The following is a 13,985-nucleotide window of genomic DNA, read 5'->3' as shown; positions in this document are numbered from 1 at the left end:
AGGAATTTAGACTACCTTAATGCTTGTCTAACTGTCTTTACTCCATCCAAGATTTCCTTTGTGCAAGTAAAGAGTGGCCTTTGCAAAGTCAGGGGTGGGCAAAAAAAGATCATTTAATTTTTACTTGTCAACAAGGGCATGGCAAGACTTTGGATGGACCAGGGCCATTGCCATTGCAGTGGTCCATCTACAAGCCTGCTGCTCCTAAGGACTGTACCTTTGAAGCTATAGACTACAGTGTCAATGCTGAAAATACATAAGGAAACTTGGATCTCAATGGAGTGCAAAATCATTGCACTTCACCAACAGATAGAAATATGGAATATGATAACAGTTGAACCAAGACTTTAATCAAAGTTATAAAACTGGGGGTGTGTACAATGTTCTTTCAAATGGCGGGAGGCAAATACAAAACAACAACAATAGTCATCACTCCACAAAGTGTTGGGATACCATTTAACCCTTTCCATGCACTGAAAATCTTCATTCGGAAGTGCCACGTTGGTATGTAACTATTGCAGCCTGGATTGCAAGTGTAATAATAACCACATGTACAAATTCATGTTTTACATTAGTTCATTTTAATGTGACGAAGAGCACATGAAATATTTACACAGGTAAGGACTTGACACATGACCCACATCACACATAGAAGAGACAAAATATTATCTTTTAAAGAATTCCCAGAAATTATGTGCACACACTCATAAAATTCACTGTGTGGAAATATACGCTAATCATCCCATTTCTGATCTTTCTTCAAAACTATAGTCCATGGACTATTCCAAAATAAATGCTCTGAAGCTTTTGGCCAGACACCCACAAGGCCATTGGGGATTATCCTGAGCTCCACAGACAATTTTGCTACACATTATCATTCATCCTGATCTGACCATTTGTCTAAAAGCAATTAAAGTTTAATTGCTGGATAAGCAGGAGGTGGTCCACAAAGTTAAAGTTCAGGTTAAGATTCAAGACAGCAAGGTAGAGATCCAACAGGGAGCACAACAACCCTATAGGCTGCTTCAGCCTTTGAAAGAACTAAGCATTTGCTACATTTTGTAAGAAGGCTTAAAGCTGTTATAACACTCAAGCTCTTCAAGCACAGATTTAGACTCTAATGAACTTCATGGGGGAGCAGACACAGATCAAGAAAATGTTGCTATTTATATAATATTTTCCAGGTATTTTATATAGTATTTCATTAATCATAATAACCCTTTAAGGCATGTTAGTGTTATTCCCTATACTGCACACTGGGGATGAAGCTGACAGAAAAGTGGCTTACCTAAAGCAGCATGTTGTGTTTGTAAGTGAAGTGAGATTTGAATCAGGGACCTGCAAGTTCACAGTTTATTTTCATGCAGTTCTGTCCCACTGAATACACTATAATGACTGGTATTCTAGATTTTATTTCCCTGCTGCTTTCTACCTTGCATCAGTAACACAGCATTCGACATCACATTAGAGATGCTCAAAGATATTGAGGGCATATCTGCACCACACACATAAAAGTGTTTAGAATTTAATTCCAATTTCCCAGAGAACCATGGAAGTGGAAGTTCTATAGGCAGGGTCAGCAAGTCAGTAACAAAGAACTACCCTCACCATGCTATGATGCCTTTCCCGTGGGGAAGCCATGAACATATGAAAGATACATAGACAACGCAGATAGTGTCTTGTTTGTAAAAGGCCACAATAGTGTTAATATACAGAATCTTGAATCTTAATATCTCACCAATAAGAGTGCAAAATCATTGCACTTCATCAACAGATAGAAATATGGAATCTGATACACATTTGAACCAAGACTTTAAGCAAAGGTAGAAAATTGGGGATTTGTACAATGTGCTCTCAAATGGTGGGAGGCAAATGCAAAACAATGACAATAGCCATCACTCTACAAGCCACTAGTTCATCATACCCATGCCAGGAATTCATGAGGTATCCTAGGGCAGGCCATTCTCTCTGAGGTTCTGACTATCTCCCGCCTGAACAACAAGGACAATAATACTCACAACTCTACAACGGGATCAAATATGTGGAACATTGTGCTCCATAAACACAAAAGGCCAGAATCCTGTTCAAAACCAGTGGAATGGGTAGGTTTGCCAGTATATCTCTGCAAAATTGTGGAGGGAACAGATGAGTCCCAGTCTAGTTGGCAAGGGATCGGGAACAGTGCCTGGTGACCATCTTACTGAGAGTACCAGAGACAGTGGCACTGTAAGGGAGAAGAGGGAAACAACTCGTTTAAGGAAACTTCCTTAGGCAAGCCCATTCAAGGCACACCCGCTAGTGCTATTGGCAGTTCTGCTTGCATAGTGCCCTAACCAGGTTCCAATCTTGGTGTTAATTGTAGCACCAGTATCATCACCACCACCAACTACTACTACTACTACTCACCATAAAGTTAAACTATGCAGTGACTTAAGAGCATTTCCAAGAAATGTAATTCTAGGACTCACCTCACCCACACTCTTCATGGAGCTCCCAATCTTGCTGGAGGCACCCTGAAAGCGGTCAAGGTCCCAGCGAGGTACCTTGGTTACTATGTAGTCCAGGCTTGGCTCAAAACAGGCAGTTGTCTTTCCCGATACTACATTCTCAATTTCAGGCAATGGGATCCCAAGGGCTATTTTGGCAGCAATGAAGGCTAAAGGGTACCTGGCATCAATGACAAAGGAAAGCACTTTCAAATTGGCAGAAATTTGCTGGAAATAATACAAGGAAGCATACAGGAATGAGTACAGAGATGCAAGAGGCATGTGGAGCCTGCTCCTTAATGAACTGATTTTCCTTAAAATTCATGGAGGATTCCAGTTGTGGTATATAAAATAGCCCATTGTTTCAGATCTAAAATGATACAATTCCTGATCTATGTACAGTTGTATACTCCAGTCTGCACCTCCAGTCTATAGTGAGTACTAAACACTTCTTATCAAGCCAAGGGAATAGTACTGAGCCCACAAGTGATTAATATCAGGAATTGGTAAAAAGTAAATTGATAAAAGACTTTTTTGCATGATCCTCATTCTCGCCACAATCACATTAATGATAGGAAATGTTTACATAATGGTTTGAGAGCATTCTCTGTCACAAGGATCTTCTATAGTGCAACCAAGCTGTTGCTGGTTCCTCACACTCTCTTCCACCCTCATCCTTAACACCACTTTCCTGCCTTATCCCCTACCCAGTGTGTCTTTCATTTAGGGGTTGTTGTTGTTTAATGCAATTCGAGAGTTATGGTAATGCAATTTAACCAAAAAAGTAAGTTTTATCTTTTAAAAAGAGAAGTCTGTTCTGAAATAGCAGGGGGAGGGAGGAGAAGAGGAGGCACCATGTGACTATCCAATGCCAGAACTGCTACAGAAGTAACTTTCAATTCAATTTTTATTTACAATGGACCTGGCAAGACATGCTATAGCTTAAAACCATATAAAATAGAAAGGTATGTAACCTTTTACAATTTAAAACCATACAAAATTGATAGGTATGTAACAGGAGTAATTTATTGGCCCTGAGGATTAACATTATACTGATGTTATTGGGAAGTTATTGACAGGTTTTCTCCATCAATGGAGAGGAGTGCTCTAACAACACTTCAAGGACAAGACTTAGCAGTGGTATCATGTGACAGGATCACCAAAGACACTATTTTTCAACTTTTATGGCAATTTAAAAGCCTTGTGTAATAAAATCCAAAATATAGGAATGGAAAACAGGGAACTACAGTTGACAAGGACATGAGGCAAGGCCTTCTCGGTGGTTGCCTCATCTCAGGGAGGCCACAATAGCCCTCTCCTTGCAGTCCTTCCAAAAGGCTTTTAGACTGAAGGTTTTTAAAGGCACAGTTTTAAGAGGGTACTGTAGCTTTTAAACTATACTGTTTTTAAATTGCTTTCATTATTTTTAATTGTGTGTTTAAAACTGTTTTAATATTGTCAATAGTTCATGTTGATCATTTTAGTCTTACTGTACTCATTTTAATTTGCAACCTGCCAAGAGTCTCATTTTGGGGATTCACGGTAGGGTATAAGTAAAGATGATAATGAGGACAACAACAACAAAACATCAGAAATTACTAAGCAATGACTAAATGGTTTGCAAAAGATCAACAAGTATTTCTCATTCTAAATTGTATAACAATGGTAACCAAAGGAATTCTCTCTCATGCACACACCCCTAGAGTCAGCTGTTAGAATCTGTGAACTGCAGTAACTTAACTATACACTCATATTTGTATGTAGAGGTAATAATTATATCCCAATCTATTGTTCAAGAGGCATAGTAAGTTACTGGCTCAAGTTTCTGAGCCACCATTTTGGATCCAGGTCTTGGTTTTAAATTTTTAAAAAATAGATCCTAGAAATCTGAAATCCCTGGTTTAGCTTTTCTCCCAGTACTTTTTCCTGACTTACCCTGTGGCCTTCGATGCTAAGGCAGAGCTTCGGGAAAGCCTAGCATTCACCTCAATGATAAAATATTCCAAAGAGGTAGGATTCAACGCATACTGGATGTTACACTCTCCCACAATGTTTAAGTGGCGCACAACTTTGATAGTCGTTTCCCGTAGCATCTGCAGCTCTTCATTTGAAAGTGTTTGGCTGGGAGCCACTACAACAGAATCACCTGTTTGTGGAAGCAAAACTTTGTAATAATCTCAGATGGCGACTGATTCTAATAACAGAGACACAGCTAATCTAGTACAATGCTTAAAGTAAAGATTTTATGAAAGACTCTAGAATTTCAGTGTTTTCAAATACACTGACTTAAATCCAATTGCTAGTCAAAACTAGAGGTGACACACAAAATCAATGAAATTTACATAGGTGTTGATTACCATTAACCATACAAGTTTGAATTCGAAGAGTCTCCTCTATTTGAGAGTAGTAATGGGTTCTAGGCCACGGTAGATAGAAATGGTAATTCCATAGGCCTCCAGATGTTGTTGAACTACAACTCCCAGCAGACCTAACCAGCACAGTCAATGATAAATAATGGTGGGAACTCAACAGTTCAACAAGTTCTGGAGGGCCACCCAATTCCCATTTCTGAATTACCGTAACAGATCCATCTTATCCATACTTACTGTAATTAGAAGTAAGCTTTAATAGGTAACTGGAGCTTATTCCCTAATAGGTATGATTATAAATTAAGGCTAAATTATTTCTTATGTTATGTAATTAAATAGAATATCAATAGATTACACAGAATTCACAAGTAATGATGCTAAAAAATTCTCATTATGTTAAACAAAGACTTTTTCATCGAAACGTAACCCACCTTTTCAACTTATCTTGAATTCTAGATATTTCTGATAAACTTCAATTCAGCATATATGCTGTGACCAACAGCTGCCTTCCACATTTAAATCAGAGCCTTTCCGTTGTGCCTGAGCACCACACCAAATTTAATTTCTTTTTATAAAGATGTAGCTCTCTGCGAGGCTATTTTTGCTATAATTATCAAGCATCCTAAATATAAGACTTGCTGAGCTTTGCAGTGCTTTGGCAGCATGTGAAATCTTTGTTAGAGGTTCTCAAGATGTTAGAGTGGTTGTGAATTGAGGGGAAACCATGACCCTTTTAGGGTTCAAGAATGGGGATATTTGTGAACTGAAGACAGAAGTTTATTTGGGGAGATGCCAAATGTCCGTATTTTAGCTGAACAACTAGGCACCAAAGCAAACATATAGCTTACCATTTATAGTGGTTTATCTGTCGAGCAACAATATCTGACTAGTCAAAGGCATATACTAGATTACTAACAATTAAACACTACTAATAAAATATAATGGAAAATGACGAATCTAGCACCAGCTTAAAACTGTTAATGTTGAATCTTTCTCTTATCCTTCAGGTTGTTATTGTTATGAGCAGAAAATGCCAGTACATGATGATAAGGTTAGAACACTCTGAAATGGTTAACATGCTTTTCCTTGGGACTCTTAAGAACTTAATAACTTTGAAGTGTCCAAAGTCTTCCCTGGTTCAGGTTACTTTTCCTTCAAGCATGGCTCTAGTTAACTTTGGACTTAGGGTCACTCTCTGACCTTTCTATATCAGGGTATCTGCACATAAGACATCCTATTCTACAGCTGACTGGAACCTCAGATTTAATCTAAAACCCTGCAATATGTTTAATTGAAAGTATCAGAGAGCCTGTATGGTGTAGCAATTTAAGCACTGGACTAGAACTCTGGAGACTAGGGTTCAGATCCTCCCTCAGTCATGGAAACCCACTGGTGACCTTGGGAAGGTCATACTCTCTCGGCCTCAAATGAAGGGAAAGGAAACCCCCTCTGAATAAATCTTGCCAAGAAAACCGCATGACTAGGTTGCCTTTAGGTTGCCATAAGTTGGAAACAACTTCAAGGCATGCAACAAGAAGTCTCACTGATCTCAGTGAGACTGACTTCTCCATAAATAAACATGACAAGGTCCCTTTGATTGTCTCTGGCCACAGCTTCACACATAGTAAAACCATGTATACCAGGGCTGGGCAACTATGGAGGACATGGGGGTCATTGCCCCCCTATGCAGCTGCTCAACAGGCCATTTGTGCCCATTTATTAGTGGTTTGGGGGATTGAGGGCAGTTTCTGGGTGAAAATTTGTCAGAAAATTGGCCTGGGGAAAAAAATAAGTTGGGTGCATCTGGGTCTTTGAGGACACTTCTGAAGGATTTGGAAAAGCAACTCAGCATGTTGCAGGCAGTTTTAGAAGGCTTTTGGTTGGTTTCTAGTGAATTTTACCAATTTGGAAGGTCTGGGTGCTTGGATGATGCTTCAGCAATGTTACTGCATGAAGCATGGGAATGTCTTAAGGTGTCATCGGTAGGTACATCATGAGAGTACTTCATGTAATGATCTTGATGTGGCTGACTCAGTTGAAAGATGCACATGCTGACAGCAGCTTCCATCCACTTGCAATACATTGTAACTAGATTGTGTTAATTGGAGAGGCGTTCTTTTCCTCCATTGGCAAAGCAAGCCGGATGAACTATTTAGGTCTCACAGAATTTTACAATTCTATGGCTGTAACGTGCAATTTTCTTTCCAAAGTACTACATTCAAGGAATAAGATGGATTGCTCTTAAAAATATGATTATATTTCTGGGAAAGTACTTCGTTTTTGTAAAAAAAAAAAAAAAAATCACAGTAATTTGAAAAAAAGAGTTTAGTCTATACATTATGCCAAATTGTGCCATGTCCCAATAGCACCTGAGAATAAAAGAATACATTATGGCTAATTGGCCATGGCAGCCCACCAACTTCAAATTGCACCCTTGTTTCTTTTAAAGCATCAAATATAGAACTCTATGCAAACTTGCCTGTATGAACTCCCATAGCATCAACATTTTCCATATTGCAGACAGTTATACAGTTGTCAGCAGCATCTCTCACAACTTCGTACTCAATCTCTTTCCATCCTACCACTGACCTCTCCACAAGAATTTGGTTGGTCATTGCAAATGCCTTGGTGGTTAAAGAGAAGAAATAAAAAGAAAAGGGGATTTTCAGTATTAACTCTGAAAAGGTAATCTTTCTTGGTATTTGACTTGTACAGAAATGCTTTCTAGCAAAAGGTACTCTTCAAAATTCTGGCTAACCATTCCATCCAAACAAGACCAATATGTTTCAGCTTTATTAGAGTGTAAGTATTACTTCCTCTTCTGTTAGAGAAACACTAATCTCTCCAAATGAAGCTATTCCTCATCCAAATAAGTAGATTGAGTGAAATTCTATAGGACTTGTGAGATTGTTTTTGTGGAAGGCCATAGCGAAAGAATCAGCTCTCCCATCAGTATTTCTTGAGGTCTATTTACATTAAACAATTGATTATGTTCATTTTAGATGGCTTTATTACTGAAATATCACCCTTTATTTTACATCCATTCCTTAGCAGTTTATAATTCCTGTGTAACCAATATGACTTTTATCCTTCTGTTGGCTTCATGGATATAACACCATAACAAAAGCTCTGGTAATCAGAAAGTTGGTTTACCTAATCCACTATTTTGTTTCCAGAAGAAATCTTTCTGAACACATAACCAGGAGAGGTATAAAGACTGAGCATATTTCCTACTGAGTAGTACTCATTGGTCGATTCAACAAAACCTTAACAGCTAATTTAGACAATGCCATAGAAAAGATTTTATTTTGCTTTCCTGTTGTGGAAACATGCATGGCACAAATATTTTGAAATTAATTTAGTAGTCTATTTTAAAGACAAATGAATGTGTTTCTGTGCTTCTCATCCATCCAAACTGTAACTGCACTATAATGTATGGCCTAAGCAAATGAAGGTACTGCTCTACTGTATTAATGACCATGTATGTGTTAATCATCCTTTGCTATCTCATTTCCCAGATATATCTTTGGAGATGGTGAGGCAGGAATAGCTAGAGAGGAAATATGATTATATAATGTACAGAAAGGATGGAAGGTTGAGTGGACCTTGGAGCCCTTCTCTAGGATTGAACTTACACATTGTGACTGCAATAACAGCACAACTGCACCACCAGGACTAACCACTGCACCACCAGGACTAACTGAATAAACTCCTTCTGAATAAATCTTACCAAAGAAAACACTATGATAGGTTCACTTTATGGTTGCCTTAAGCTGGAAATGACTTGGAGACACACAACATAAGATATATGGCAACAGTTAAAAGATAATTATAGAGCTCCAATAAAGTGCAGTGGCTTCACTGCTGGACTAGGATTCTGAGAGACCAAAGTTCGAATCCAACTCAGACACAGAAAGTCCCTGGATGACCTTGGGCAAGTCACACTCTCACATCCTTAAAGGAACAGAATGACAGGTCTCTTCTGAATACATATTGCCAAGAAAGTCCTATGAGAGGGTTTCCACTAGGTTGGAGACAACCTAAAGGCACATAGCAACAATAAAACACTAAAAACTAGTGAAGATAAAATCTCATGGATTTTCCCAAAAATGCTCAATGCTCAGCTTTTTCTAAATTTCTGGGTTTTACCCATGTAGCAAATCATGATTCCTTCTCTGAGTGCTTGTGCAGGACTGTCCATTGAATTTGGTCTGATGCTATGCTCTGAGATGGTTTTGCATGTGATTAACACAGATTTATGAATGGAGATATTTGGGTGGATCTTTTCCACAGAACTGAAACCCAAAGTGGTTCCAAACACGAAAAAGACAGATAAGGGGATTGCATTTCAGCTCTACTCACAATGATAGTTTTATTATTTGACAGTTTTATTATTTTGAAGGCTTGGCTTAAAAAGTAGCCTGGAGTTTTTAAAGACAGTGACATGGTCATTTGACAAGCTGAGAATCATTTTCAGGGACAGAAGCTGCAATAAAATGAAATATCTAACTGCTGATTTATACAAAGGAACTATTGAGAGTGGAACCTTCTTACAATCCTACATATTGGTCCAGTCCCACAATTGCAAATGCTGTGTGCTTCCTTTTGTCATGTTCCCAGTGCATTGCTACCTCTTAGCCCAGTGCAGTTCAGATCTGTGTGACATTTCCCCATCCTGATTTGTTTCGGAGAGGAATGAGGAATATAGGGCATTATATTTCATTTTGAGCCAAATTGCCAAACCATTTCCTCATATTAAGAGCCATTTCTGACAAATTTTTAAAGCAGAATGCAATGTCACTTTAATCATTCACATTACTCAACTCAATAGCAAACCATATGAAGGTGGATCATTAAAGAACATCAAGATATTCTTTCCTTGAAAGAAAGAAAGAAAGAAAGAAAGAAAGAAAGAAAGAAAGAAAGAAAGAGTCTGCAGAATCAGACAAATCTATACTTGAAATGAGAGCCTCTCGATGTGCTCTAGCCTTGGTTAAGGCCGAACAGCTTGAGGTTTGGGGGGGGGGGTAGTGGTTATTAACAACATTAACATCAATAACAATCATCCATGGGGGGGGGGGTTCTAGTGATTCAAATAGTTAACCATGTCATGTTTTATTCTCCTCATCAAGTAGAAAAATAAGGTGCTTCCTGATACTACAATTTCATGGTGCTATTATCCATATCACACAAGTGGGACATTGTCTTAGTCTGGCTCCTTTGCATGCACTGTTATGGCATGATTCTGATGTCTTCAAGTAAAATAATGAAAACAGAGATCAGATACAGGAGACCTAAATCCAACTGTTAGACAATTAAACCTCATTGAATCTGTAGAATTTACCTAAATGTTCTTATCAAGCAATTATTGATCCAATAGGTCTAACTCTAGCTGGGATAAACCAATTATTTTAGGCCAAGGCCTTTTCAGTTGTAGCACCCAAAGTGGTCCTAACTAGCATTATCTTTATGTTCCTTTTGGCTATTTTCACCCCCACCCTTAAATAAAATGCTCCTATGAAAAAGGAGTCAGGGAGATCACAGTGTGATTTCTTTATCTGCTCCAAATAAAGAACTGTTCCATAGATGTAAGACCAAAGCCTCCCATCTTCCTGCACAACTACACCATCTGCCATTAAGGTCCAGATTGCCAGCTCCATGTGTGAGACTGCATTATTTTCACAAATCATATGTGTACCGAAGGTCCTAAAGGTGTATCTTTTGGGCCTCCCTGCACAGTTTCTATTGCCTGCCTGTCTGCATTGTATTCCTATTTTCCCCCCAGCTTGAGCCTTGAAGGGGAGTGGCTCCTGAACAGAATAATGACTGTATAGCAGACTACAACCATACCTTAGTACTAAGATCCAGCAGCTGTTCCTTGTCCAGACATAAACCTGATCCGAGTCCACCCAAGGCATAAGCAGAGCGTATCATGACTGGGTAGCCAATTTTTCCTGCTGCTTCTAAAGCATCTTCTACCTATAGCAGTGCAAGAACAATGAAGGATTTAACAATAGTGAACATTATGAACATTTTCAAACCTGGGTACACCTAAACTTTGCAATTTACAATGAAATATGCCAGAAGCAGAGAAACCTGTATAGTTCCTTTGAGATGTCAGGGGTATAAACCAGGTTAGTTTATCTGTAGAGCAGCCACATGAAAAAGGGAACAAGGCTTCTTCACCTTTAATAGTTGAGTAGAGAAAGGAATTTCAGCAGGGTTAACTCACATGGTAAGCCACAACCTGCTGAAATTCTCTTTTTCCAAAAGCATTAAAAGTATATAAGCCCTGTTCTCTTGTAGATTCTCTTCCAAGAGAATGGGTAGAATTATAATTAGTTTAGTGTTATGAGAAGCCTGTATTAGAAAACACTACCCACTCATATATATATATATATATATATATATATATATATATATATATATATCACTGAATTAGAGCCCCCAAGATTTCTTGGTGAGTATCAAGTTTGATGTATCAAAGGTGGAAGGCAATAGAAAGAGAGGAAGACAATACGCTAGAGGCTAAACCCGATTAGGGAGGTCCTGGGCCTGAATCTACAAAAGTGGTGAAGGGAGTCTTGCAGGTGTCTCATCCACAGGGTCACCATGAGTCGGAGTCAACTCGAAAGCAGCTAACAACAAATACAAAATATATGCCCTTGAACACAAATATATCTCCAGCAGCCTCTGGGATTCTGCTTTTGTAGAAATGAAAGAATTTGATGAAAACAAGAAAGCGGGGGACAAATTTACAGCATCAGTATATCCGTACTAGCAGCAGAATAGAAAATTAATTATTACAGGACAAAATCATGTTCATGTAATTCCTGTTTGCTTGGCAATTAAGACTGGGAAGGGGTGTCTGTACACTTTAACCCACCTTTCTCTGATAGTACTACTGGCACAAACCTTAGTTGCACAAGGAAGCTTGCTGGCCCAGACCACTTAACTATTCCACATGCTGGGGGGGAAATAATTTAGCTGGTTTGATTCGGTCTGTGCGTGAAAGATAAATATTTTAAGGTATCAGCTACAAGGGTGGTCAGTTCTGCTTTCAAATTAATTTAGTTAACCTCACAGTTGAATTTTCAAACACTCATTAAATTCATACTCTACAGGTTTAGTAATTATTATGATTACTTTATTAAATTATACTCTATGGACCTCAAGAAGTCTAAAGATATTCTAGGTTAATGTTTTATGTAAAACCAGTATAACATTTTTTAAAAAGAGTTTCTCAATCCAGTCATTTTACTTAGAATTATAGAACAATAGAATCTTAGAGTTGGAAGGAAGCACAAGGGCCATCCAAATCCCTGCCAGGCAGGAATACACAACTAAAGCACTCTTGAAAGATGTACATCCAATCCCTATTCAAAGACTTCCAAAGATGGAGAGTCCATCAAACTCCAAGACAATTTATTCCACTGTTGAACAACTTACACTAAAATTCTTTCTAATATTAAAGGGAATCTCCTTTCTTGTAATTTGAAACTATTGATTCATGTTCTGAGCAGCAGAAAACAAAATTGCTCACTCTTGTACATGACATCCCTTCAGATATTTAAAAATGGCTATCAGTTCAATTCTGGACCTTATCGCATGGACAAAAAACCCAATTGCATCCCAATGGGATGCAACTGGTTTGTAGGATGCAGGCGGGAATTACTGCACATAATTCATCGCTGATTCTGCTGGGCGAGTGCAGCCCAGTTGCATCCTGAGTGCCAGGCGGGCTTCAGAGACTGCTTTTCAAAGTTGGAAAGCTCTCAGCTTTGAAAAGCAGTCTCCGAAGCACATCTGGGACCCAGGATGCAGCTGGGCTGTACTCGTCCGGCAGAATCAGCGATGAATTAAGTGTGATAATTCCCACCTGCATCCCACAACTTGGCTTCATACTGTTGGGATGCAGTTGGGTTTTTTGTCCATGCAATAAGCTCCTCTGTTTCTCTTCTCTAGGCTAAACATAACCAGCTGCCTAAGTTGTTCTTCATAAGGCTTGGTTTCCAGACTTTTCATCATCTTGGTTACTCTTTTCTGGAAACATTCCAGCTTGTTGATATCCTTCCTACCCATCAAGCTGCTGCATGGCTTGATAATGATCCTTTGGTGCATCGTCAACGGGGCATCATCATGGTGCACACTGTCTGAACAGGTGCACGCCAAGATGGTGCCCAGGCAGTGCAGTGACAGCTTTGAGTGTGGGGATGCTCAGCCCTCACCCCGCCCACAGGACGGCACTTTTCGCTCATCTGTACAGGGCCAAAGCCTAGAGTAGGCTATGTGGGTTTCTCTTAGATAGAAACAAAGATGCTTTTCTCCCCACAAAGAGATTAACAATTAACTTAACTTTTTAAAAAAATTGTTATGTTAGAGTTAGATTATTATCATCAAGCAGTGGGTTGTTATGTTGTTTAGCAAACAGTTGCAATTATCCAGAATTTGTTTGAATCATAATAACCATTTTTTAAAAAAAGCACACACACACCCTTCTTATGTACCCAAGTAAGAAATTAGTATGTTCCTTATCTGATGCAAGGTTCTATCATCCCACAAATGCTTTCACCAGGAGAAATCAACATGCGTGGACAAGGGGGAAAATACTATATATCTGTTTGACAGTGAGTTATTGTAGATTCCCTTCAATGGAGTGCTGTCTTACTGCTGACCTCTCCTGTCTGCCTCACAATCCTGTAGAGGCAAAACAATCTACAAGTAAGGGGGGACGGGAGAAGAAACTCTCAAAATTAAAATGGCATGTCCTATGTACATCTCTGTTTCTCTGTTTCAACTGTTTCAAAACACAAACAAGTCTATGTGAGTTCAGCTGATTTACCGATTCCACAGCAAAACTGGGAGCAATCTTCTCATTAATCTCATTCAGTTTATCCGAAAACATCTGCCTGTCTTCTGTGGCCATGATGGATTCAACTGAAGTTCCAAGGACCTTAACGCCATGCTCTTGCAGAATGCCACTTTTGAACAGCTCTACCCCTGTATGGAGAAAGAGTCAGCACAATCAACATTTAAAGCAGAAAGAGTCCTAAAATCTAGCCAACTATGGCAAATGATCAAGCACTTACCTAAGGCTCAGTTCATGCACTTGCTAGACAAGTGATCTTCT

The 13,985-nt window shown here is 38.9% G+C and overlaps 1 protein-coding gene across 1 annotated transcript in view; it reads right to left on the bottom strand.

Moving 5' to 3' along the window:
- Positions 1 to 13,985, bottom strand: part of LOC149305337 (carbamoyl-phosphate synthase [ammonia], mitochondrial-like) — a 184,732-nt gene that overhangs the window by 91,299 nt on the left and 79,448 nt on the right. The window contains exons 15-19 of the mRNA XM_089477636.1: positions 13,698 to 13,855; positions 10,706 to 10,834; positions 7,335 to 7,479; positions 4,422 to 4,632; positions 2,469 to 2,667 (exon numbers count right to left, since the gene is read on the bottom strand). Coding sequence (XP_089333762.1) covers positions 2,469 to 2,667; positions 4,422 to 4,632; positions 7,335 to 7,479; positions 10,706 to 10,834; positions 13,698 to 13,855 — 842 coding nt within the window. The remainder of the gene's footprint in view (positions 1 to 2,468; positions 2,668 to 4,421; positions 4,633 to 7,334; positions 7,480 to 10,705; positions 10,835 to 13,697; positions 13,856 to 13,985) is intronic.

This window comes from Sceloporus occidentalis, unplaced genomic scaffold (genome assembly GCF_023333645.1).
Source record: "Sceloporus occidentalis isolate IW3139 unplaced genomic scaffold, rSceOcc1.0.p SCAF_12, whole genome shotgun sequence".
NCBI classification, from domain to species: Eukaryota; Metazoa; Chordata; class Lepidosauria; order Squamata; family Phrynosomatidae; genus Sceloporus; species Sceloporus occidentalis.
The sequence above is the reverse complement of the archived record's forward strand: the minus strand, read 5'-3'. Positions and strand labels throughout refer to the sequence as shown.